Genomic DNA, 26,982 nt, shown 5'->3' on the forward strand with positions numbered 1-26,982 from the left:
CATCGATCAGTTGCCTCTTGCAAGCACCCTGACTGGGGACCAAACCCGCAACCCAGGCATGTACCCTGACTGGGAATCAAACTCATGACCCTTTGGTTTGCTGGATGATGCCCAACCAACTGAGCCACAATGGCCAGAGCCACCATCCTTTTTAACACGAACATTTTCTGAAGATTCGGAAGAGGAAGCATGCCATGACACTCTGGCAGAGCTGACCCACTTGAGCTGTATCTTCTCTCTGGATTTCCATGGTACCCTGAGCACAGCACAACTTATTTACTATTCTGTCAATAGTTATTTCCTTTTCCCTCTTTTCTTTTGCTACTATGAACAATACCACTAGAAATATTCTCTCCCACTTCTTGCTCAGGGGCATACCCAACTGCTATTGCCAAAGACACATGGAGGAAGACTAGATAAGAGAAGAAGGGACAAGTTTTGACAGGGCAAACATTCAGCAAACACAGGTGTGTGTTCAGGTCAGTTCAGATAATATCAGTCACTGCCCCCACTTTAGTCTCCAGTAACTGTTGACTCATGTCTCCTGACCTGTCTTCTCTTGGCCTCTGCAAAAACTCTCCTCTCTGCACTGCCTTGCTCATGGCTCCTTTGCATGCATCTCCTCCTGAAGAGACCTCTAACTGTTGGAGGGACTTTCTCTTGACTCAGGAAGGAGAACTGCTCTCCTCCCTCTATGGACTTCCAAGGTAATGTCATCCAGTCTCGGCATTAAACACCACACATACAAGATCTATCCAGAAAAAGTCCAGCCATTGTTAATCTAACAAGATGGCTTGTGTGACAGTGATGTAACCTGGCAGCCAAGGAGAGTGGACTGGGATGCGCATGCACGAACAATGACGACTTCACTGTACTAGTCAGTGGGGGTGGTAAATGTCATTGAGTGAGCATATGTACTGTGTGACAGTCACATTAAAAATGACTGAGTAGAGCAATGAATCTGCATCAAATTTTGTGTTAAGCTTGAACTTTCCTCTGAGGGAAATTATTTGGATGATTCAGAAGGCTTTCGGGGATGATGCAATGAGTGCAGTGCAAATAAAATGCTTAAAGATGGTTGAGGATCTGTTGAAAGTGATCCACTTTCTGGAAGGCCTGCCACAGCAGAACACCCTGAGACTGTTGAACGTGTGCGGGCTGCAGTCAACAGAGATCAGTGTCTGGCAGTGTGAGAACTAGGAGCTGATCTGGGGATTCCAAACACTACTGTGTCCAAGATTTTGATGCAGGACCTTGGCATGAAACATGTCGTGGCAAAATTCATCCCACGGCTTCTGCTACCAGAGCAGAAGGAACATTGTGCTGCAGTTGGGAGAAGGTCCCAAGGTGCCGACTCTGAAGGAGACTAAGGCGTCATTGTTCTATGTATCTTCTTCAATGTCCCTATTTTTCATAGTCTGTGGCTGGATACTTTATGGACAGGCCCTGTCATGTACTCATAATCTCCCCAAAACTCTGTCTTCATCTCTGATCTCTCTTCTAAGAGATGCACAGACTAGAGCCTGCTGCCTGCCTAATGTCTCTTCTGGGATGTCCCATAGGCATCTAGAACTTCATAGGTCAAAAATAAAACTGTTCATTTTGTCTCTGAAACCTGTCCTTCCAGTCTTCTCTTTCGCTGGAAATACCTCCATTCACATAGCTGGACACATTGACCATAATTTCTTCCTTTCCCTTGCCACCTCCTAAACCCAGTTCGTCCCTAAGTCCTGTTGACTCCATCTCTAGAATATATCTTGAACTGTTTGCTTCTCTCCACCACAACCTTCCCATCATCTCACATGGAAAACTGCAATAGCTTCCTCAGTGGCCTGTGCATTTATGCCAGTCCACTACAGTCCCATTCTCCTCATAGAAGTCAGACAAACCTTCTGTCACTTACCTGCTTAAGAACTTGGGCTTCTTTCCCATCTTACTTTATACAGTGCACTTTGAAAACGAATTCCGTATCCATTTCAGGGTCTACAGGTTCTGCACCTCTGGCCCCTGCCAACCTCTCCTCGCCCTCTGTCCTGCTAAGCCCTGGCTATACTGGCCTTTCTTTCTTGTCTTAAACACGCCTCAAGGTCGACCTTCTCTACCCAAGTGACTCCCCCTACCCCATCCCAACATCGTTCTCTGTCCCTGTGGCGTGTCTTTTCATTCACAGTCCTTGCTGTTTGGCTGTCTTTGACACTAGACTGTTGGCTTCACAAGGGCAATGATCACAACTGTTTCACATGCCAGTGTATCCCCCGTGTCTAAGCCAAAGTCTGGCACAAAGTAAATACTCAGTATAGATTTGCTGAAAGCATGAATTAGTGAATTAATTCACCATCAATACCTGGAACCTGAAGAAGGTGGAGTGGGAAGCTTGTGAGAGATACAGAGGATGATGGCCCAGATATGATCCTTCTATTCCATGATGCTGTAATCTGATTTATGAAAAACAAGTAAGTAGGCAATTGCAAAACTGCTAAGTAATACAGTGGAGATCAGAACTGAAGGCAGTAGGAACACCGAGAGGCTCCTGCCCCAGGGCGGGGTATGTGATTCGAAGGAAGGCTGTGTTTACATGATCCAGGGCACCAGCATCTCCCTAGAGTCAAGTTGCTTCTTGTAATAACGAACGTTTATCTAGTTACCAAGTTCCATGTTTCTTGTTTATTTTGTTTGTTTTTAATGTGCTCACAGTGATAGAGCTTCTAAGTGATAGAGCTGGGATTCAAAGCCAGGCAGTCTGGCTCCCAAGCCTACATCCTTTTTTCTTTTTTCACCTAATTCGAGGTGAAATTCCCATGGCATAAAGTTAATCATTTTGAAGTAAACAATTCAGTGGCCACTAGTACGTTCACAATGCTGTGCAACCACCACCTCTGCCTAGTTCCCAAACATCCTTCAGTCTGAAGTGGAACCCCTTACCCATTAAGCAGTTTACCTGTTATCCTCCATATTCTGGTTTTGATTCTCAAAAAGATCCAATTGTACAATTGAGGAAAGTGAGGCTCTGAGAAGTTCAATTATAGGTCTAAGGTCACGTAGCTAGTAAATGTGGAGTAATGATTTCGAACCTTAGTTTTCTGACTCCAGAGCCTAAACCTTTGATTAATATACATCTTTGGGAAAACACACAAGGAGGGGGCTGGCTTAAGTTTTAAAGAGAGTAAATTCTGTTGGGGCAGGGATCTAGAAGTTTTAAGTGCACACTCAATTGTAAAAAAAAAAAAAAAATTCATGTTGAAGTAAAACTTCAACTAGTGCTGTACAGGTAGTCAGCAGAGCCCCAAGTACTCTAAGTACAAGGGCAGAGACTTGGAAAGGTCAGCCTTCCCTGCAGGAAGCTTTGCCAAAGCCTCAAGAACAATAAACTGGTTAATTCCTGGGGCAGCCCCAGATGGGCCAAGCTGGAAGCTGAAGAGAAGGCAGAGTAGCTAGCCAGGGGCAAGCCAAGAAACCCCAGGTGGTTGTTTGCAAGAGAAGCTGGGGGTGCAACTGGTAACAAAGTAAGACACAGGCCTCAGGTCAATTGCATCCCACTCTGAGGGATCAAGAGGACTCTCAGGAAAGCTTTGCCTTAGTATTGGGTTGGCCAAAAGGTCTGTATGTTTTTTTTTTCATAAAATAAAAGACACATGTTTCATTTTCACCAATAACTTTATATTGATTTGGGTATTTTGAGTATGTTGGCTATCTCCGGTTGCTAAACATCTTCCATTGTGTAAGATGGCCCCACAGCAAAGATTTGGCCAAAATGTCATAGTACAAGAAATTTTGCAAACCACTTTTGACACATTCGATCAGTCACAGCACCTTCTCCATACAGTGCACAAATCTTTTTGCATTTCAGTTGCGTTTTTACCTCTCTTGAAACAATAAAGCATAATATGCCAATCTTCTTCCATCTTCAATATTAAAATGGCTGTACAAAAACTCATCAATTTTGATGTTTTTTAAATGCACGTTGATGTGACAGCTGTTATAATACAATAACAAAATTGGTGCAATGGTGCAGAAAGAACGGGACTTTTTGGCCAACCCCATATTTCTTTGTCTTCTCCCTCCTAGAGGGACTGTTGTCACTCTAGCACCCCTCTTCTCCAATATAGGGGTGCTCTCTTATAGGGGTGCTCTCTCTCTGGGATTTCCTCCTATCTCTCTGGAGGTCAATGACCCTCGACCCCCCCTTTTTTTTTTTAAAGAGAGATTTTATTTATTTGTTTTTAGAGAGGGGAAGGGAGGGAGAAAGGAGAAAAACACCAATGTGTGGTTGCCACTTGAGTGCCTCCCACTGGAGACCTGGCCCACAGCCCAGGCATGTGCAACCCGGGACTCTTTGGCTTGCAGTCTGGTGTTCAACCCACTGAGCCACAGCAACCAGGGCAAGAATCCCCCTTTTTATGGGTCTCAGACTGAGGGCACTCCTCTAAGTTGCCTCTCATGCAAGAGGGCTGTACGGCCTGCCTCGCTGATGGAGGGGTTCTCTCATACCCTCCACCCTCTTCAAGCTCCGAGTGGTCCCCAAATTCTACTTCAACAATGCGCTGCATTAGGCCCAACCGCACCCCTCCTGCTCGCAGGGGCCAGGCCCACGGAAACTAAAGCATCACAACTCCGCGGAGGTATCGCGAGAGGCGTGGAGGCCACCGCGGCCTAAAAGAGGAGGAACGAGGGCGGGAACAAAGAGCTAAGTGGGAGGAGTCTGGCCGCTTCCGAGGTCGAGGTAGAAGACCGTCCCTCCCAGCAGCGCCCCCGCGTGACTGCGCTTTACATAACCGAGGCCTCGCGCGTCATGAGTGGCGTACACAAGCCAGGCCGAATCAGAGTCCTCAGGAGCTCCGTGTTCCGCCTCTTCGTGCTTGATGGACGTTGAGATGACCAGTGAACGGGCGCTCAGTGCCGCCGCGCCCGCCCCGGTCCAGCCGCACCCGCCCGCCCTCCCGCCTGCCGCAGCCCGCAACCTGCCGCCGCCGCTGCCGCCGCCGCCACCTCTGCCAGGTTGTGCTTCAGACTGTCAGATAAAGCGGCGGGCTGAGCCGGCGGGGCGGCTAGCACGGCCCGGGCCGGACATGGCGGCGCTCTACGCCTGCACCAAGTGCCACCAGCGCTTCCCCTTCGAGGCGCTGTCTCAGGGGCAGCAGCTGTGCAAGGTGCGCGGGCTGGGGCGGCGGCCGGGAACTGGGACGCTGGAGGCGCGGCCCGGAGCCCGACGTTCCGCGGGGACGCCCGGCGGGGTCCCCTGGTCAGGGCGTGGCAGGCCCGCCTAGCTGAGGAGCCGCACCCGCCCCGCAGGGGGCTGGCGGGGCAAGTGAGGGAGTCCTGGACCCGGTCCTGGCCCCCTTGCTGGCGTGTCCGGCTGCTTAGCAACCTCGAGGGATTGTGATCGGACCCTGTGAAGTCGGGGGAGGGAACAGCGGGACCCCTGCTTGGCTTCTACCAGCCGCGCTGGAGATCCTTTTTCTTGGGCTAGCTGGCTTCCCCGCCGCTGGGGTGTGTCTGGTTGCAGACTGAGGGACCCCCTTGCCCCGCCTGAGACTGAGCTCCAGAGTTGGGTGCTGCCTGAAAGGAGCGTCTCCAACTCGGGCGCCTCACTGACACTTTTCAGCCAGTCTCAGAGTCGGAGGTGGAGAGGCTTTTTAGAAAAGGCGCAGTCAAGCGCACGAAGCAAAAGGATGATTTTTCAACACCCAGTTGGTGACCTTCGGTCCCCATCCTTACCAACTGTTGGTCAGTTGTTACCCCTGAAGATGCAAGTTCTCTTTTTCGTTTAAGTTGCTTTATCTGGCTTTGTCGATTTAAGGGCATAGAAGAGCTGTGTGAGGCGACAGCTAAAAGTCACCAAGCCGGCCTTAAAAATTAAATTACAGTATATATTTTATATATATATATATATATATATATAGTTAAAGGAAGTTATGTATATATAAAAAAGCAATCATAATTTTAACCCAGCAATTTCATTTCATAAGTGAACCTGCTCAATCACACAGCGGCAGAGGCAGAACTGGATTAGAATCCAGGGCTTTTGACTCCCAATCTAAAGCCTGTTCATGCATACCTTTGTTTTACAGTAAGTGACTGCAGGGTAGTTCCATATAAATTCTGATTTATCTCCTACATCAATGCAGGGCAGTGATGCCAATATCATAGAGGAAAAAAATTAGGCCCCAAAAGTTCAAGTGACTCAAGCGCCGTGGCTATGCTGGGAGTAGTCCCCAGGTCTATTGAGTACTGAAGACCGTTTCCATTTCTGACTGCCTTTTAAAATTATATCCCCCTTTCATTTCAGGAATGTCGGATTGCACACCCTGTTGTGAAGTGCACCTACTGTAGGACTGAGTACCAGCAGGAGAGGTACAGTTTTTGTCCACCATGAGAAGTGTTAATAGGCTTTTTCCTCGTAAAATCTGTAATCGGTGGCATTTCAATGTACAGATCTGCAGTCAATTGCATTTTCTACAGACTCTACAGTTTTTTATTTTATCACATTGATGGGTGGAAAACACTCATGTTTCCTAGTTAGGCATTGATGGCTTACATTTTTTAAGTTAACTTTGATCCTTGATCATTTGACATTGTGGTTATGATCTGCATGACACCCAGCAACGAGAATAACACACGAGCTTCATGTTGCAGTGTGTTTATATACAGAGTTTGAAGAACTCATAAGCCAGAAATATGACAATCCTGCTAACGGTTTTGTTAGCCTTAATTGTATTTGAAACTCATTTGCCTTTACACTTGCCTTGTGTGAATCTCATTTTAAAGAGAATGCAAAACGCTTAAGGGTGAGTGAATATACATCTTTGCGGGGGCTTTTGATCTAGTAAGTGGTTTATGGATACGGTAAGTTCAACTTTTGTGGGGCTGCACCTGTAAGTGGTAGTGCCTTAAGCATGGTGGGGTCTGTTTGGTAGCTCACACATGGAAGCATAGGGAATATACTCTAGAAGCTCTACTTCTTAGCTTTTATATTTAGGTTTAGGATCAGTCCATCTTTAATTTTTGCATATGGGGTGAGATACAAAGTTTGATCCTTAATTCATATCATATACAAAAATAATTCAAGATGGATCATGGAAACAGTTTTATTTTCCATGCTTTTTAAGATGTCAAAACATTTGTATGTATTGATATACATCCCACCCCTTCAATAATAAATCTAAGTGTACACCAACATGTCCAGTATCACAGAATCACTGATGCTGGTCCTCTTTCTAGAGGTCTCTCAATGTACTGCACTTCCTCTACTGCCGTTTTAAAGTGGCAGGAAGTTGCCCTGGAAAATACGTTGTTTGAGCATCCCATTGTAATTTAAATGTTTTCTACTTTAAAGTTTTTCTTTTGTCTGTTTTAACTTTATGTTCACTTTCATAGGAATTGTATGGTAAAATAATCATAACATCGTGAATAGGCTGGGGTTTTTGTATGACTTTATTTTTATCTCCAGAATATTGCTTAAACTGTTCTTACACATCAAGCACTTGTGGGTACCTCCCCTTGGGAAGGGTTAGGCTTTAGTTAAGATGAATTTTTCCTGCAGCTGTTTATCAGCTCAGGCATTTAGGTAATATTATGACTTCTGGCAAAAGACATTTTTATTTCTGTCACTCCTTGGCTCTTAGAGGAACTGGAAATAGTGACAAAATATTTGGTCATAACATCTATATCCCCACATCTAGGATTTTTATATCCTTTTACTTACAGAGGTGAGCATAGATGGAGAAAGGTCAACATGGATTCAATCTCTGAGTTCGTATTCCAAACACATATATTTAACCTTAACTTCAAATTCTCAGTTATTTATCTGAACTGAGGAGAATTAATTTCTTTTCTGCTAGGTTAGTCCAATCTAACATAATATTCTTTTCAGGGTCCTCTCCATAGCTGATCATTTTACTTAGTGATACTTGGAGATGTCATAATCAGAAATAACTCACTATTTTTTTTAAATTTATTTTTAAGAGTTTATTTTTTAAAAGATTTTATTTATTTATTTTTAGAGAGAGGGGAAGGGAGGGAGAAAGAGAGAAGAACATCAATGTGAGAGAGAAACATCAATTGGGACTGAACCTGCAACCCAGGCATGTGCCCTGACCAGGAATCAAATCCGCGACCTCTTGCTTTGCGTAACGATGCCTAGCTAACTGAGCCACACCATCCAGGGCAGAAATAACTCGTTAGTTTAAACTAAAGCCTTATTTTAACTGAGCTAATAAAATTAATAACTACAAAATAATTAAAAGAGCCCTGGCTGGTGTGGCTCAGTGGATTGAATGGCCGGCCTGTGAACCAAAGGGCTGCCGGTTCCATTCCCAGTCAGGGAACATGCCTAGGCTGCGGGCCTGGTCCCTGGTTGGGGGCGTATTGAGAGGCAACCACACATTGATGTTTCTCTCCCTCTGTTTCTCTCTCCCTTCCCCTTTCTAAATATAAATAAATGAAATCTTTGAAAAATAATAATAATTAAAAGAGCTATTGGCCATATAGTCAACCTTCAGTTAATCAAGTATCCAGGCTGTATTTCACCTTGACACTTAGCAATGACCCTATTCTTCAGGTTTAAGGAGGAATCAATGTTCAGCTGTTGCAAGTAAAACAACTTTTTTCTTATAGAAGCCTTGCATCTCTCTCTTCCTTTGCAGTAAAACCAGTACAATATGCAAGAAATGTGCTCAGAATGTGCAGTTGTATGGAACGGTGAGTAGATTTCTCTGCACCTAACACCGAGCGCTCAGGTCTCTTAGAACTTTACATTCTGTGGACTGTTAATGTAATTACCATATTTTTATTAGAATAACTACTTACGTGTAAATACTTTATCATAAACATTCCAACTCAGGTAGTTCTCAGGATTGAGGAGTTCTGTGTTTACAGTCACTGCATCAGGACTGTGATTATAATTTTCCTGAGAGGCTTCAGGAACTAGTAGGGAAAGAGGAGGGGACAGATGGGTCCTATGACTTGACCTTTCTGTTTGGTAGCAGTTGCCTGGGCATCTTGATGAATGATTTTTTTTCTCTCGGTGTTAGGGTTCAGGATACATGTCGGTATAGGCATTTCTCCCAACATGTTTCTATAATGATAATGGCAAAGAGGCCTTTTCCAGAAATTTCAGTCATTTGCTGGTTTCTCCAAAGAGCTGGTTCTGTTGAATTTCTCATAGAAGTCCCAGCACCTACGCTACCGGGTTTTTGTTATTTCTTCATTTATTTATTTTCAAATCAATAGTCTTCTGCATAAAAACCACTTTACATAGTGTTAGGAATTGGGCTGCACTTGATCAGTCAGTGTAAAAGGAAATGTAGAAAGTTGGGGATACATTTTTGCCATGACTAATGGACTATGGAATAGGAATCATTGCTCTAAAAAAGGAATTGGTATTTTATAATATACTTACTTGACCCTTTTTTCTCTTTAAGCCCAAACCTTGTCAGTACTGCAATATAATTGCAGCATTCATTGGCAACAAATGCCAGCGCTGCACAAATTCAGAGAAGAAGTACGGACCCCCGTATTCTTGTGAACAGTGCAAGCAGCAGTGTGCATTTGACAGAAAGGATGACAGAAAGAAGGTAAATTTCCGTGTTTTTCTTGATTGTTTTTTCTTCCAGAGAAATTAAGGTGGGCCAATCGTGTCCTAAAGACGTATATCACCCCGGCTGGGTGGCTCAGGTGGTTGGAGTGTTGTCCTGACACACCAACATTTCGGATTTGATCCCCAGTCAGGGTACATGGAGGAAACAACCAGTAAATGCATTGATAAGTGGAATAACAAATCAATGTGTTTCTCTCTCTCCCCCAAATTAATAAATTAAAAAAAAAGACATATAACAGAGATGATGTATTATATAATTGTATACCTGAAACCTACGTAATTTCATTAAACAATGTCATCCCAATAAATTCAATTAAAAAAAGACATAGCCCTGGCTGGTGTAGCTCAGTGGATTGACCACGGGCCTGCGAACCAAAGGATCATTGGTTCGATTCCCAGTCAGGGCATGTGCCTGGGTTGCGGGCCAGGTCCCTGGTAGGGGGCCTACGAGAGGCAACCACACATTGATGCTTCCTCTCTTTTTCCTTCCCTTTCCATCTCTCTCAAAATACATAAAATCTTAAAAAAAAAAAAAAAAAAAAAAAAGACTTGTAACAGAGAAGGTTTTCTCACTTTTACTCCTACTTCTGTTATTGACCTTGAAGATGTCCAGCCTTTGTGTTCTTCATTATTGAATGTGGACCCTTACGTCTAACATCTCATGGGTTAGTATTTCATGAGAATCTGAATTACAATGATCAATATCCCACATAAGTGAAGTGGTGATTGGCAGAATTCTACAGAACTCTGTAAAGGAGAGATTGTGACTCAACCAAGAGAGTTGTACTATCCACCGGTTTCATTGTCTGGCTCTTTAAATATTTCTATCTGTTGAAGTTAAAGATCACAAGAAGGTGACATGGAGGGAAGCTCTATGTGAAATGATGGTACCCTGGTGGAATCAAAATGGTTTAGATTTTTGTCTGTTTAAAGCCATCCAGTGAGTTCCAGTTGCACTGAGAATAAAACCCAGACTCCTTTCATGGCCTACAAAGCCCATACCTGACTCTCGGTCTCATTTGCCATCACCCTTTCCACCTCTTTCCTTGTTCCAGCCGTGCTGGCCCTCTTTCAGTCCTTCCGACATGCCAGTCTCATTTCCACCTTTGCACTGGCTGTCCTTTTGCCCAATACTTCCTCCTTGAGAGTGTCTTCAGTGGTTTTCATGTCACGTCTCAGCTCAACATACCACCTCCTTACCAGTACCTTCTTCTAACTCCCTCAGTCCTTTTTATCATATTGCCCTGTTTTATTGTCTTCATGGCTTGTAACATTATGAGAAATTATCTTTTTTTAAGATTTTACTTATTTTTAGAGAGAGGAGAAGGGAAGGAAAAAGAGGAGAGAAACATCAATTGGTTGACTCTTGCATTTGCCGCAACCAGGGACCGAGCCCACAAACTAGGCATGTGCCCTGAGTGGGAATCAAACCAGTGACTTTTCGCTTTATGGGATGATACCCAACCAATTGAGCCACACTGGTCAGGGCAGATAGAGGTTAGATTGATAAGAGTCATACTTTATTGAAAACTATCTCCTTTCCTTTTTAGTTGTCTTATCTGACATGGCCAAAATACTAATCTGAAATATATCTTCCACCTTACTGTTATTTATTGATAAAAAAAGATGGTCCTCATTTTCTATTTCTTTTTTTAAGATTATTTATTTATTTTTAGAGAGAGAGGGAGGGAAGGAGAAAGAGGGAGAGAAACATCAATGTGTGGTTGCCTCACACTCATCTCCTACTAGGGACCTGGCCCACAATCCAGGCATGTGCCCTGACTGGGAATGGAACCGGCGACCCTTTGGTTCACAGGCCAACACTCAATCCACTGAGCCGTTCCAGCCAGGGCTCTATTTTTTTTTTAGATTAAAGATTTTATTTATTTATTTTAGCAAGAGGGGAAGGGATGGAGAAAGAGAAGTAGAGAAACATTGATGTGCTAGAGATACACTGGTTGCCTCTCACATGCCCCCAACTGGGGACCTGGCCCACCACCCAGGCATGTGCCCTGACTGGGAATTGAACAGGCGACCTTTCAGTTTGCAGGCTGGCACTCAATCCATGGAGTCACACCAGCCAGGGCTCATTTTCTGTTTCTTAAAAAGTGACTAAATGGATTGTTTAATTTTTTTAATTGAGGTATAATTGATGTACAATATTAGATTAGTTTCAGGTACACAACATAAGATTTGAAATTTGTATGTATTGCAAAATAATCACAGTAAGTCTAGTTAACATTCATCACCATACATAGTTACCTAATTTTTTTTTTCCTGTGATGAGAACTTTTAAGATCTATTTTCTGCCCTGGCTGGTGTGGCTCAGGTGCTTTTTAGGGATGCTTAGGCTCTCAAGAACTGACTCTTGCTAACCAAGTTCATTAATTTTCAATGGGACCAGAATACTCCTGCCGGCCAGCCAGGGCACCTCTTCCCTGAATCAAGATACGGGAGAGGAGCTCTCCCTCCCCCTGTCTTCCCCCCGCACCCTGGCCATCGCCCAGGTGAATTACCTTTACCTCTCTCTCCTGAGCTCTAGGAGCCCCTTCCTTTGCCTCTGTAACTTGTTTCCTTAGCCCATTTCTTCTACAGCCCACTTCTACCTTTGTGACTTTCTAAATAAACTTTCTCTTATTAAAAAAAAAAAGATACTGGAGAAGCTGTATTAGTCATCAGGAAGTAACATATAATAATAGTTGAAGCACAAACTTTGCAGTTCCTCAGACCCTGGGTAGCTGAATGATCTGGGCAAGCTACTCTTGTTACATATCAATTTAACCACTTTTCCAGTGGGAATAACGATAGCTAGTTCACAAGGGCATAGGGAGACTTAATTGAGATAGATATATAAAACACTTAATTTTGAGCCTAAAACTCAGTTAATGTTATAGACATTATTATTATTTGGATTATACTAGAATTCATTAAGTTTTACTTTCTTAGTTATAATCCTACCTTAAAAGTATGGATAATTTTAGGCATCCTGAAGTGCATGTTTGTAAACTTCAGGAGAGCTAAGCTTAGAGATCGAGCGTGCGTGATCTGGATTCAGAATGCGTGGGTTGAAATCTTGGTTCTGTCATTTATTTGCTATGTACCTTTGGGCACGTTAATCCATCATTGCCTCGGTTTCCTCATCTGTAAATGAGGCTAATCGGGCCTGATCATTGTTATGAAAGTTGAGTTATGTGGAAAGCCCTTGGAAGGGAATCTGGTACATGATAAGTACTCGATAGGTGTTATCTATGATGATTTCTTTATGATACTTTAGTTCCCAGAGGATAATTTTATATATTTTTAAATATATTCTTTAAAGATTTTATTTATTTTTAGAGAGAGTGGAAGGGAGTAAAAAAAGAGAGGTAGAGAAACATGCATGTGTGAGAGAAACATAGATGGGTTGCCTCTAAATGCCCCTGACTGGGACCCAGCCCACAACCCAGGCATGTGCCCTGACTGGGAATCAAACCTGTGACCTTTTGGTTTACAGGCCGGCACTCAATCCTCTGAACCACACCAGCCAGGGCTAATTTTATATTTTTTAATTTTATTTTTAAAGGAGAGATCTGAAATCAAGTATCCTGTGGTTTGGTGTGCTATTCTTGTTTTTAATGCTGTCTCTCTTTTAGTGGAGTTACCTTGTTTTCAAACCTTCTTTAGTGAAAGTTAGTAACTAAGCAAGGTCTTCCAGAGTGTTTTAAAATCAGGCCTTCTGGCCATATCCCATAACATGAAGTGAACCACATTGAAGTTTGGTTTCAAAATTCATTTATATGTCCATTAACAAATAATTAAATGCTTGTCATGTATCAGGCACTGTTCTAGGTATTAGAAATACATTAATGCACTAAACGGAAGACTTTAGTCTCACAGAGCTTGTATTCATGTGTATGAGAGAGAGGTGGGTGAGAACAAACAAGGAAAGAAATTAGCACACATTTTAGATACAAATGCTATAAAGAAACAGTATATGGTGGAGAGTGACTAGGGAGGCCAGTTCAGATTGGGCATTCAGGACAACCTCCAAGAAGGTGACGTTGGAGCTGAAATGGGAATGATGAGAACATAGCTATGGTATTTCTGGAAGGCAAAGATTCCAGGAAGAGGAACCATCTATGAAAAGTCCTTGAGGCAAAAATGAGCTTGGCATATGGGAAGAACAGAAGGTAGAGTAAACTAGGGGAAGAGAAAGGGAATGAGATGATAGGGGCAGGTAGGGGCTACATTTAAGTCAATTTAGGCCAAGGTAAAAAGTTTGGATTGTATACTAGATATGATAAACCATCGGATTAAAGAGAGGAGGATTAAAGAGAGGAGAGAGAGAGAGAGAGAGAGAAAGAGAGAGAGAGAGAGAGAGAGAGAGAGAGAGAGGAGAAATGCAATCAGATTTACATTTAAGAAACTCTCTTTATCAGCTGGGTAAAAATGGTTTATAAGAGCCCAAGGGTGGGATTAGGGAGCTCATTTGGGTGGCTCCTGCAGTTGTGAGCAGTAGAAAGGCTTTACTTGGGAGTGGGGCAGATTCAGAATGATGTGCTTGCTAAATGGGTGGGAGGGTGGAGTGCAAACTGGATTTCACTAACAAGATAAAAGTACTTTAGATAAGTGATGGCTTGGCCTACCCCAGTTCAAGATGGTGCACAAGATCTAATTTCAGAACAAGACATGAAAATTAAAATTCCAAAAAATATCATCACACTCCCTGCCCCCCCTGCATCATTCCAGCCAGCTCTGTGGCCCTGCCACCTGCACCAGGCTGCCCCACAAACAGGTCTGCAGTCAGTGCTGCGCATAGGTGCCCCAGCTTCAGAGGATCTGGAAAGCCCCAATCCTAGCCCTGTGCCCCGCTCCCTGGTGCAGATCTGCTTCTGCCCAAAGGGACTAACTTTTTCTAATTCAGAGTGTCATGGTAGGCTACCATCAGGGACCAGGACACTGGAAACTATTCACTCATTGGTCTTTTTCTGGGGACATTCTGTCTGAGAAAGATATCCAGAATACCATTTTGTGAGTCATTTATAAGGTATTAAAACTGAAGTATAAGTTTTATATTTCATAAAACGTTTTTTTTTGCCTGGCTAGTGTGGCTCAGTGGATTGAGTGCCGGCCTGCAATCAAAAGGTTGCTGGATGGATTCCCAGTCAGGGCACATGCCTGGGTTGTGGGCCAGGTCCCCAGTAGGGAGCGAGCGAGAGGCAACCACACATCGATGTTTCTCTCCCTCTCTTTCTCCCTCCCTCCCCCTCTCTCTAAAAATAAATAAAATGTTTTAAAAAGTGTTTTATTACTGATTTTTAGAGAGAGAGGAAGGGAAATAAATGTTTTATTATTGATTTATTTGTTCCACCCATCGATGCACCCATTGGCTGATTCCTGTATGTGCCCTGACTGGGTATCAAACCCACAACCCTGGTGCATGAAATATTTCATCTTCTGTCTTCTCTTCTCTCTGCTGAATTTTCCTTAACGAGCACAATGGAGATATTTGTGTCTCCTGAAATCCTTGTGGAAACTTTGCTCTGGTCTGGGTTTATTAAGTTGAAGAAAAAACAAACAAAAAGGTACATAAAATCAGTAACTCATATTTATTAAACAAGACTTATTTGCCTGGCACCATGCGTTACCTACATTATGTTGCTAAATTCAACAGCCCTCTGAAATAGGTACTATTATTCCCTATTTTACAGATGAAGAAATTGAGCCCAAGAGAGCTCAACTGACTTGCCTAAGTTCACACAGCTCGAAAGTGGCAGAGCTGGGACTTAGTCCAGAGGTTCTTGCTTCCCACACTCACGTTCTCTAGTACCCAGGTACTTAGTTCCCTCTTCTTTATCTTTGTCTCCTTGCCTTTCAGGTAGATGGGAAGTTGCTCTGCTGGCTGTGCACGCTTTCATACAAACGGGTCCTTCAGAAGACCAAAGAGCAGAGGAAGCATCTGAGCAGCTCTTCCCGTGCCAGCCACCAGGAGAAGGAGCAGTACAGTCGACTGAGTAGCGGCAGCCATTATAACAGGTAATCCCAGATGCGTACGATAGGACTAGAGGTGCCAGTAGGTGCAATGTAGTGCTCACACCGTCAGCCATGGAAGAAACCATTTTGTATAAATTTCCCTATTTTTTCTCTCTAGTTACTAGCCTAAAGGAGGACTCTCCTTTGTCATATCTTACAATGCCTATATTTTCCAGGAGCCAGAGACACTTCCATAAGGTGTCAGAATTTCGTGACTTCGTTTGTATCATGTCTGAAAAGTTGGTAGTCCTTACTCCACTTTCACATGTAACGTTCTCCTCACCCTTAGAGTGGGTTATCTCCCTGGAAGATCGGACATTTCACTTTCTGAGGGGTGAGGGCTTTTTACATGTATTTGGCCAGGAGGTTGATTGATGTTCTAGGTTTTTCATGGTAGTGTTGTTAAGAGTTGTGGATTGAATCCTGGCTTTTCCAGGTTCTCCGCATGAGATTTTAGGCAAGTTTTTCCTTCTATAAAATGAGAGGAATAATAGTATTACCTCATGGAGTTGTTTATAGTTCAGGAATAGTGATTCGTTTTATAACTGGTATATAGGAATACATTTTAGTTACTCTTGGTTATTATTACTGTTAGGATTTTGTTTATTCATATAGCAAACATTAAGTACTCTCATGGGCCAGGGACTTTGTTCGGAATGCAGAGGTGAATCAAAGAATCATGCTGCTCACCAAGAGTATGCAGTCTGGTAGGGAAGACAGACCTGAAATCAAATCATTGCAGTATAATTCTCTGGAAGCATGGAAACAAATTTCACGGTGGAAACCTCAAGATACAGGCGTGAGAGGCAGTCATAATTAACCGCCTTAGGAAGTCAGATGAGGAAGGCTTAGAGAAGAGCTGGCGTTGGAGCTGTGTCTTAGGCTGAGTCGGAATCATCAGGTGAGGAATGGACAGAGGCAGACTAGGCTTGGGGAAGAGCATTTGCAAAGACAAGGGGAGGACATGAGACCACATGGGCCTCTGGGGAATTGCAAACCCTCTTATGTTACTGGAGCTTATGGTTGGGAGATGGGAGAAAAAGGGATTCTGTAGCTCTGGTAAAGAGCATGAACTTGATCATGGGGTTGATAAAAAAAAATTAACCCTGATTATTGTGGAGAATACACTGGAGGAAAAAGAGCCTGGGGGCTAGTTAAGAAGCTTTCTTTTGTAAAGTCCAGGTAAGAGATGTTAATACAAGAACCTCACTGAGGCAGTGGCACCGAAGATCAAAGAGGCAGATTCAGGAAGATGCTTTAGAGGGAGAATGAACAGACAGATGGACAGGAGCTGGGTGAGTAAAGGATTATTCTCAGGTGTCTTACTTGGACATATAGCTAGACTCTTAACTTACAGAGAATATAGGAAGGGGAGAAGAGAAGATTAGTTTTGAAAAGTTGAGCTTGAAGCATTAAAAAGAATTATTTAGTGGGAGCTGAGCCTAGAACTCAGAAAAGAGGTTTAGATACGAGCCATTGGTTATACTTAAGTGGGAACAGAGATTACTTAAAAATGCAGATTCCTGCGGCCCCACTTCAGAGTTAAATTTAGTGGGATCTAGGATAGAGTCCAGGAATCTGTATTGTTTTGTGAATATCCCGGGTGATTCTGATATAGGTGATCTGTTGCCAACCACTGTGATGGGTGGTGGTTGGTGTAACTCAGGCTGAGAACAGAGCTCTGGAAGCACTCAAGAAGGATGGAATGGATATTTGTGAACCATATATGTGATAAGGGATTAATATCCTAAATCTATAAAGAACTCCTACAGTTCAATAGCAGGGGGGAAAAAAAGTAAATACAGTAAAAAAAAAAAAAAAAAATTGGGCAAAGGACCCAAATTTTTCCAAAGAAGACATTTTTCCAAAGAAGACATATAAATGGCCAGTAGATACTTGAAAAGGTGCTGAATATCACTAATTGGTCAGGGAAGTGCAAATCAAGTCCACCTCATCATACCTGTCAGGATGGTTATTATCAAAAATACAAGAGATAACAAATGTTGGCCTGGTTGTAGAGAAAAGAGAACTCTTATACACCGTTAGTGGGAATGTAAATCGGTACAGCCATTGTGGAAGAAAGTATGGTGGTTCCTCAAAAAAATTGAAAATAGAACCACCATATATGATCCACCAAGCACTTCTGGGTACATTCCCAAAGGAGTGAAGTCAGTATCTCAGAGAGATACTTGCACTTCCACCTCCACTGCAGCATTATGCACAGTAGCCCAGACCTGCAAACCACTTAAATGTTCTTCGGCAGATGAATGGGTAAAGAAAATGTGGTATATGCACTATGGAATATTATTCAGCCACAAAAAGGCAGGGGATTCTGCCATTTGCGATAGCATGGACAAACCTGGAGGGCATCGTGCTAAGGGAAGAGAAAGACAAACACTGCGTGGTATCACTTTTATGTGGAATCTTTTTTAAAAAACCAATGTCATTGAAACAGAAGGGAATGGCGTTTCCTAGGGCCGGAGCAGGTCAAAAGTACAGACTTTCAGTTGTAAGAAGAGTTAAGTTCTGAAGATCTAGTGTACAGAAGACCGACTATAATTAATACAGTTTTGTACACTCGAAAGTTGCTGAGCGTAGACCTTAAGCATTTTCTCCCTGAAAAAAAAAGTTAACTAGTGAGGTTATGGATGTGTTAATTATCTTGATTTCGGTAATCATTCCATAATGTATTGTATATCAAAACATCACATTGTACACTTCACATATATATAGTTATATTTGTCAATTATTTCTCAATAAAGTTAAAACAAAGTTGGGTGATGAAAGATGGCATGGTCAGTGGTATGAAATGTTGAAAAGACATCAAGTAAGGAAGGGTTGGAAGCCTCCTTTGAGCTTAGCAATTGGACATCCATTAAGGTGAAGGGGTTGCAGACTGATTTTAGAGGATGAACTTATTAGGGCTAAAACTGACTTTTAGTGTTGTTGTGGGACCCAGATACCAGTAGACTCACAGAGAAGGAAAGTAGATGAAGGAAAACTGGACTAGGAGTTCAAGTATGTCAACCTGGTGTCTAGTCCCAGCTTAACTCTTAACTAGCTGTATATTCCTGGTCAGTTAATATTAATGAGCCTCAGTTTCTGCAAAGTAAAAATAATATCTTGTATATACCTCACAGGTTTATAAGATGCATGTGAAATGTTGAATGTAAAAGTACTTTTTAAACTGTAAGATACATTATACTTATCGAAGTTTTATTGACTGTTTCGTAGTTGTTAGTAAGTCAGGTGTAGTACTTAATTAAGGCTGAGAATTTTGGGGGCCTATGAAAACAAGCCACCCATGCATCCAGGACCTATGAAATTAACACCTTGGTGGATTTTAATAATCAAGAATAAATAGCTCTTGCATAGAAGAGCTATAATATTTCATTGGTTCTATTTGGCACTTTTATTGTGATGTTTTATTAATCTTTGAATTCTAATGTGTGTCTCTGTTTTTTTGCCATTAAAAGCCAGAAAACACTTTCTACGTCTTCAATTCAAAATGAAATCCCAAAGAAAAAATCCAAGTTTGAGTCAATCACAACCAATGGAGACAGGTGAGCCAGTTGGAGTGTGCGTTGCGTGCGTGCTTCCGTGTGAAATGTGTACAATTCCTGAAACAGGAATACATTTTAGGGTGTGCCTTAGCGCTAGTGTATGGTTGTCAGTCTTAGAGTCACTGTGCTAGCTACTTGGTATCTTATAAACAGGCAGTACTGATATTTGTTTCTAAATCGAATCTTGTCATTAAAAGACAGGGACATGTGACTGGATTTAATAGCAATCAAATTCTACAATTCACAAATAACTGCTCCAGACTAATTCTCAGAAGTCAACAGCGGATGCCTTCCATTATGACCTGTGCCTGTAGCGTCTTCCAGGCAGTCCAGGAGTCAGGCTTGAGAGGCAGAGCAGAGACAAGCTGGAGTTAGGCCGTGTTCCAAGGGACGATCTGTGCTTCCTTGGCCTGCAGAAAGACAGCGCAGTGCAGATGCTAGATCAGGAGACAATGAGATGCATTTAAATATTTTGTTTCCTTGTAAGCCTGTCTAAATGTGTTTTTATTCCTTCCATCTCTCCTCAACAATGCTTCCTCTTGTGAGTTGCATTGTCCTAATACCCAAATTGTCCCATCCCTGCTGGTGCAGTGGATGGCTTCCTAGCAGAGTCGTGGGCCCAACCACTTTTGCCTTTCTCCAGGGCCCAGCATCCTGAAGTGAGGCCACCTGACACACTGTTCCCTAAAATCCTTCGAGTCATTTCCATTCCAGTCTCAGCTCTCCCTTCCAACCAGTGGTGGTTTGGGAGCAGACTGGCATACAGGCTTAATTAAACAAGCCATGTAGGCTTGTTTATATGCAAGTTGTCCTTGTAAAAACTAGCATCATTGATTTTAAACTTCTTGAATTGAACCTTCTAAAATGCTTAACTTAGATATTCGGATCACATGGGGGAAGGAACCCTAAAGTCCTTCTTTATGGTCAGCCTTGCTGTTCTCTGAACAACTGACTAATCTGGTCAATCTGAGGAAAGTAGATATGGCACACAGATTGTCCCATCACCTCTGCCAGGTCCATGACCTTGAAAAAACCACTTCAAAGAGTGAACGCTTCTTAATGCCCTGCTTTCTGAAGGCCTAAGCCAAGACCCACAGCCTTTAGAGTCATCATTTCTGTCTTGTGTTCACTTCTGACCCTGGCTGTGTTTGAAGACCTGGAAAAAGTTTGTTCATATCCTTTCGTTTAATCAACCAGTTCTTTTTTTATTTTTTTAAAGATTTTATATATTTATTTTTAGAGAGAGGGGAGAGGAAGGACAGAAAGAAGGAGAGAAACATCGATGTGTGGTTGCCTCTGGCATGTCCCCAACTGGGGATCTGGCCTGCAACCGAGGCATGTGCCCTGGTGGGAATTGAACCCGAGACCCTTTGGTTTGCAGGCCAGCGCTCAATCCACTAAGCCACAGTAGCCAGGGTTCAAATAAACTCTTATAAAAATCCAGGGAAAAAAAGTTTATCCATCCAAGTTATGATTTTTTTTCTTTCCATTTTTTTCACTCAGCTTTTCCCCAGACCTGGCTCTGGATTCACCAGGCACTGACCACTTCGTCATTATCGCCCAACTGAAGGAAGAAGTGGCCACTCTGAAGAAGATGCTGCATCAAAAGGATCAAATGATTTTAGAGAAAGAGAAGAAGGTATGGCTTAGTTTATGCCTCTCAGGTTAGAATGATGGCAGGGTAAGCTATGTGGAATAGGGCACGGTGCTAACTCTACTTAACTGGTATTGGTCGGGTACTTACCATTGATGCTTGAGAGAGATCCAGTGGCAAGGCTGGGGTGTCCTGGGGAGAGGCTTGCTGTCTGCTAAGAGGACTTATGGCATGGTATTACTGTGATGAACCCACCTCAGCCCAGTGGGTTTAGAAAGTTGATTTTCTGAGCATTTGGAGGGAGCTTACACGTCTCAAGGAGAATATGTGTTAACCAAGCTTACAGAGATGTATAAAACTCCAGTGTTCCCTCTTAATTCACAGTGGGGCGCATAACTGAGTACTGTTTTTCTCAGCGTGAGCTTCCTTAGAAGGTTGTAATCAGAAAGTGCAGAGTGAGCATGGTGTTAGGGTGGAAGGAGGTAGTTATGTAATTGGAATTTTTAATGCTCTCAGGCTAAGAGAACCTGATGCCTCTATCATGTCCGTGGGACAGTAAAACTCAAAATATGTGGGCCAGGTCTCCCTTCTCCCTGGACAGTGTTCAGGTAGGCCTTCCTTTGTGGCTTTTGCATCACGTTGCTTCTGTTGCTGACAACTCCCCTCCTGAATGACTTACTCTTTAAACACGTTAATGTCTTCAGTAAAATCTTACTCTGTTCTAAGTCATCCTTCCTCTTTAAGGCAACTTTTTATATCCTTGTTCTGATTCATGTCTGGTGTTTCTTTTTCTTTTTTAAAGATTTTATTTATTTATTTTTAGAGAGAAGGGAAAGGAAGGAGAAAAAGAGGGAGAGAAACTGATGGGTGAGAGACAGCAATGGGTTGCCTCCCGCACGCCCCCTACTGGGGAATAGGCCCATAACCCACACATCTGCCCTGACCAGGAATCAAACTGGCTGCCTTTCAGTTCTGCCACACGAGCCAGGGCTCATGTCTGGTATTTCTTACTTTCACATTCTTAGAGATATCTCATTTTTGCCTTAATGCAATATATTAATGATAATAATAATAGCTAATTTCTGATGGATGCTTACTATGGGCCTAACTCTATTCTGAGTGTTTTATATGTATTAACTCATCCTCATAATAGTTCCTTTGAGATAGGAATTATGATCATTATTTTATAGATAAAGAGTGCCTCCAATATTTTTCCTCTTGGGATTCCAATCCCTACAACTAGCTGTTTTTTCCCTGAGCCTGTATGTTGCCTTGTAGCAAGTTTAGAATGCTATTATTCACTCCAGTGGCTAACAAAGGCATTTATGACATAAAAACCTTCAGGTGCAGTCTTTCAATCTAATTTCCACCTCATTTTATAGAAGAGGAAGTAGAACTAAAGAAAGTAAATAATGTGTCCAATTCAAACAACTAGTAAATGGCAAAACAAAGGAATAAACTCAAATCTTTCCCACTGTACCATTCTTTCTACTGTTCTCTGCTTTCTTCTTCTAGTAAGGTGGAGATTCATGGAAAGAGACCGATATTCTGAGGGGGTGGGGTGGGCTTGGTGGAGGGAGGCAAAGGGGGAAAAATTGGGACAACTGTAACAGCATAAAAAATATATATATAATTTAAATAAAGATACCAGTATTCTTTCCACTTTACAACATGACTATCATATGAAAGTGGACCCAAGTATATTTCCTTCATGGACTAGATCAGAATGGCGCATAAAAGGAGTTTTGCAAAATAGAGACAAAATAAACACTTGTTTCTACTGTGCTGCAAAGTTGGGGTTTTAAAAGGAGCAAAAACAAATAGTAGATTTTTCCCTATAACTTTCAGGATCAAGGTCACACTTCGAGGCTCTGCCCTGTCCTGCCTATCTCTAGTGCCATCTGCTGCCATTCCCCATGCTCATCAGTCATTAGAACAAGCTCTTGGTTATCTCACACCTTCTGCCTGTGCCTTTGCTGTTCACTTTGCTTGGGTGCCCTTGTCCTTCCTTCATGTTTCAGTTGCTGCCTGTCCCTCAAAACTCAGCTCCCACATTTCTCAAAGTATCTCTTCTTTTGCTCCTTGAATAGCATAGTTAATGGGAGAAGGCCTGGGGTTTGAATTCTAGCTCTGCCACTTGCTAACATGTATGATCTTGGCCATGCCACTTAACCCTTTCTAAGCCTTGGTTTTTCCATGTATAAAATGGGAAGAATAATATTATCCCCCACAGGGTTATCATAATGTTGAATGAAGTAATCAATCAGTTTGCTTGGAACAGGGTGAAAATTCAGTAAATAGAAGCAGCTCTTATTCTCATGGCCCCTCTTGAAACCATCAAAGTGCATTACAATCACTGATTTATTTGGAGGTGGGTATTTAGAGGTATACATAAAATCTTTAAAACCTGCTAGTGGCTAAGTATCAGAAATACTATTTCAGGATCCTGTGTGTACCTTTCAGGAAGTCTTTAGAAACAATAGGATATGGAATTCCCTGGCTTCGATGTAGGTATGGATCTTCAGGAAAGCCCTGGACTTCATTCATTTGGGGGACCACTTAGCTCTCCAGTACCAAAACATTTTTCATTGTCCAGAAATGTCTTCAGGTTACTCTGCTTTCTTCCCTCAGATCACAGAGCTGAAGGCTGATTTTCAGTACCAAGAATCTCAGATGAGAGCCAAAATGAACCAAATGGAGAAAACCCACAAGGAAGTCACAGAACAATTGCAGGTGACGGATGCTTATTTTATGTGGTAACTCATGTATTTAGCTGATTATATTTTAAGTGGTCATTTCTTAGATTCCTTTTCCCCAAGTACTGACAAATCGCTTTAATCTACCTTTTACATGTATTTTATTGTTTCACTCTTAGATGTGTTCTGATCTTTTCCCCTTAAAAACAGTGGAATTCATAAAAGGGTTCTTTGATTTTTGGATAAACCAGATGTGATTCCAGTTGCATGAATCATAAATTCTGCTTATGCAGCACATTAGGGGATTCCATGGTTTGTGATGGATAAAGCATCCCTTTCTTGCAGTGGGTCCCAGGAGACTGAAGTGTACCGATTAACCTCCAGCAAACACTGCCTTCTTTCCCCTGAACCTAGAGCGCTTTCTTCTGTTTTCTCTAAAACGTGCTCGTCTCTGCCCTGGCCAGACAGCCCAGTTGGTTAGAGCGCCATCCGGACGTGCCAAGGTTCGGTTCAGCCTTTGGTCAGGGCACGTACAAGAATCAACCAGTGAACACATAAATGAGTGGCACAACACATCAGCCTCTCTCCCTTTCTCTTCCCCCCTCCCTCTCTCTCTCTCTCTAAAAAAAAATCAAACTTAAAAAAATTAAAAAATAAAAACAAAACAAAATAAAATTTGTGCATCTCTTCCTGATCCTCTACATCTGCCCTAGCATCTGCATGAAAAACATATCCTATCCTGTTAAAACATCCTCGCACTGATTTTTTGTAGGCCAAAAACAGAGAGCTCCTGAAGCAAGCAGCTGCCTTGTCCAAGAGCAAGAAGTCAGAGAAGTCAGGAGCTATTACCTCTCCATGAGAGACCACAAGGAGCAGTAACAGCAGTAACAGCAAATAAATTCCTGGGTTAGGGTTGGAGACTTGGGAACTGCAAACTTTCTTAAGAAATCTCTATTTTATTACTGTTACCTTTTGTGTGATTGCAGTGGGCTGGATGGAGACACCTGGTCTGTGCTGTGTTGTGACTGCATGCTTGAATGTTTGGGATTTCCAGCTCTTTTTCTCTCACTCTCTCACACTCCCAGTCCTCCCTCTCTCTTCCCCCTTTCCCGACCTTCTCTCCGAACTACTAGCTCTCTGTCTCTCTCTCGGAACTCCTCTTTCCTCCTTCTTCCTCTTCTTTTTTGTGGTGGTTACTGCTCAGTGTTACGTGCAGAATGATGTTTTTGTCCATCGTTGCATCCTGCCACACCCATGAGCAAATAGTTTGGCATTAATTTCATATCACTGCCACCCTCTGAACTTTGGAAAACTGCCACCTTAAGACTTGGTACAATGGATGAGGCTTTCTCTCTCCAATAAACCTTTTGCTTCAGGGTATACTCTTGGGTTTTTTTCCAGGTATATTATGTATGAACTTTGTACTGTGTATAGCCAGAGTTTTATTTATTTTTTAAAAAAGAAACTTTCTTGATAAAGGAATAATGGTAGTCTAGCTTGTTCTTGTAAAAGTGATGCCTCTTTAAAAAAAAAAGTTCTATTCTAGCTTTTAGTAAAAGAATCAAATCTTTTCTTTCTTGTTACCTTGGAGTCTTAACAACTGATTGTTAAGGTGAAATAATTCAATGCGTAAGTGTGGAGTTAAGTGCCTTTTGGAGGATGTCTTGGAAGAGCATTTAAGAAGATACTTAGGGAGGTAGCAGCGGTTTGAACAGCCTGTCTTTGGAAGTAAAGGCAGGAAGAAAGGTTGTCCAGGTTGTACTGGACACTTCCCTCTCGCACCCCTTTCTGATTGTTTCATGTGACAGCTTTTAAAGTCTCACACTGCCACTTCTTTAAAAAAAACAAAAAACAAAAAACCAAAACCCTTACTCGCTTATATCAGTTGTCATACTTGGCCATTGTAAGAGAACTTTTTTTTACATGAGCAGATTCAAAATGGGATAATATTTGAACTATAAAGCATTTTCCAGGTCAGCACAAGCTACTCAAGTATGGACTCAGAGTCTGACCGAAAGAAATGGTATCACTGTACCTTCTCCCCACTGCTCCTCACTCACCCCAGCGTGTACACTCCCTTTGAACAGAAATGTATTGAAAACAGGTGCTTCCCAGAAGCAGCTTGGCTTTACCTGTAATTGTTTATGTCCTGTTTTCCCTTCTTGACCAGATAAGCAGGCACATGGATTTACTTTCCCAGGAGAGGGGATAAGTTTGCATTTCTAGTCATGCTCTCAGGTCCTCTATGTGATGTTTGTAAAAGAAAGTAGAGATGTTTCGTGTGCCATGAACAGTAACATCAGCTGCCTTGGAGTCATTCATGCAAGGGGGTGCTTGAGTTAGAGGCAATCATGAGGGCAGATTACCTTTGTACCTCATCTCCCCGAATTGCAGCAGTAAATGTAACTTGCTGCGCATTTCCTAGAAGCAAACACAGGTTCTCACAAGTGGAACCCTGCACAGAGTGGGACAGAGCCGTGGAAATGGGTGGCTTCCTTCTGATAAGAGAAACAACGGGACGTGTTGTTTCTATATCACTCTCGTAGGGGATGTAATTTTTCCTTTTGGGCAAGGGAGAAGGCAGTGCTAAATAGTTTTATAACTTTTTGAATGAGAAACTTTTAGGTAAAGACAAACTGTCAGATAATATTTTTCAGATGCATGTACGTTGACTGTGGGGAAGGATTGTGAAAAAAGTCTTTTTTTTTTGTTTTTTTAAAGACTTGAGAAATTCTGTTACATGAAGTGATGATATAAAAACATATTTAGTTTTATACTAAATCTTTTTTTAAGGTTTTGGCACTTAATATAAAGCAAATTCACACATTTTCTAACTTTCCGCAAGTTCTGAAAAGGGAAAGAAGAAACCTCAGTCTTGCAATTTTGGTTTTTAAAAATCATGACAACCTTTTACCATAAAATTGAGTAGCTAACTTTTGGTAACACCTTTTGTTTATTTGTATGTTTGTAATAACAGACATTTTAAAACATAGGAATGTTTTGGTTTGTACAGACTTTGACCAATGTGTGTTAATAAAACTTCATATTGACTCAAGTACAATTTTAGGTGTTTTTTTCTCATTTATTTCTTGTTGGTTCACCAATAAATCCTATTATCCCCTTCAACTTAGAAAACAGTTTGTCTTGCTTGAGGGCTTAAGAAATTAAAAGCCTCAGTATGCTAATAGGGATTTTCATGTCCATCAGAGAATAAGTTAATTCTCTTTCTTCCGTGATTTTATTTATCCAGTGTAAGTACTTACTTCGTTACAAGCACTGTGCTAGGCAATGAAGATATAGCAGTGAGGAAAATCAACAAAGTTACTGCCCTCGTGGAATACTGGACACTGCCATTGTTCCTTGGTTTTATATTCATCATGATTATTTAAAATATACATAGGATAAATTTTTAATTTTTATTTATTTTTAGGGAGAGAAGGAGAGAAACATCAATGTGTGAGGGAAACATCAATCATTGGCCTTCGCATGCCCCCAAATAGGTATCTGGCCTGCAACCCAGGC

The 26,982-nt window shown here is 42.1% G+C and overlaps 1 protein-coding gene across 2 annotated transcripts; it reads left to right on the forward strand.

Moving 5' to 3' along the window:
* The first annotated feature begins 4,918 nt into the window (after positions 1–4,918).
* On the forward strand, positions 4,919–26,521 carry FAM76A (family with sequence similarity 76 member A). Of its 2 annotated transcripts, none has more exons than XM_053920234.1 (9): positions 4,919–5,147; positions 6,287–6,351; positions 8,643–8,697; positions 9,420–9,572; positions 15,453–15,610; positions 19,084–19,170; positions 20,674–20,809; positions 23,396–23,497; positions 24,233–26,521. In XM_053920234.1, the coding sequence occupies exons 1-9, from the start codon at positions 5,067–5,069 to the stop codon at positions 24,317–24,319; spliced, it is 924 nt and encodes a 307-aa protein (XP_053776209.1). In that variant the 5' UTR covers positions 4,919–5,066; the 3' UTR covers positions 24,320–26,521. The 2 variants fall into 2 exon arrangements, with proteins under 2 accessions (XP_053776209.1, XP_053776210.1); XM_053920235.2 differs by lacking the exon at positions 24,233–26,521 and adding an exon at positions 23,806–24,219.
* Positions 26,522–26,982: the final 461 nt, after the last annotated feature.

Source organism: Desmodus rotundus, chromosome 3 (assembly GCF_022682495.2).
Source record: "Desmodus rotundus isolate HL8 chromosome 3, HLdesRot8A.1, whole genome shotgun sequence".
NCBI classification, from domain to species: Eukaryota; Metazoa; Chordata; class Mammalia; order Chiroptera; family Phyllostomidae; genus Desmodus; species Desmodus rotundus.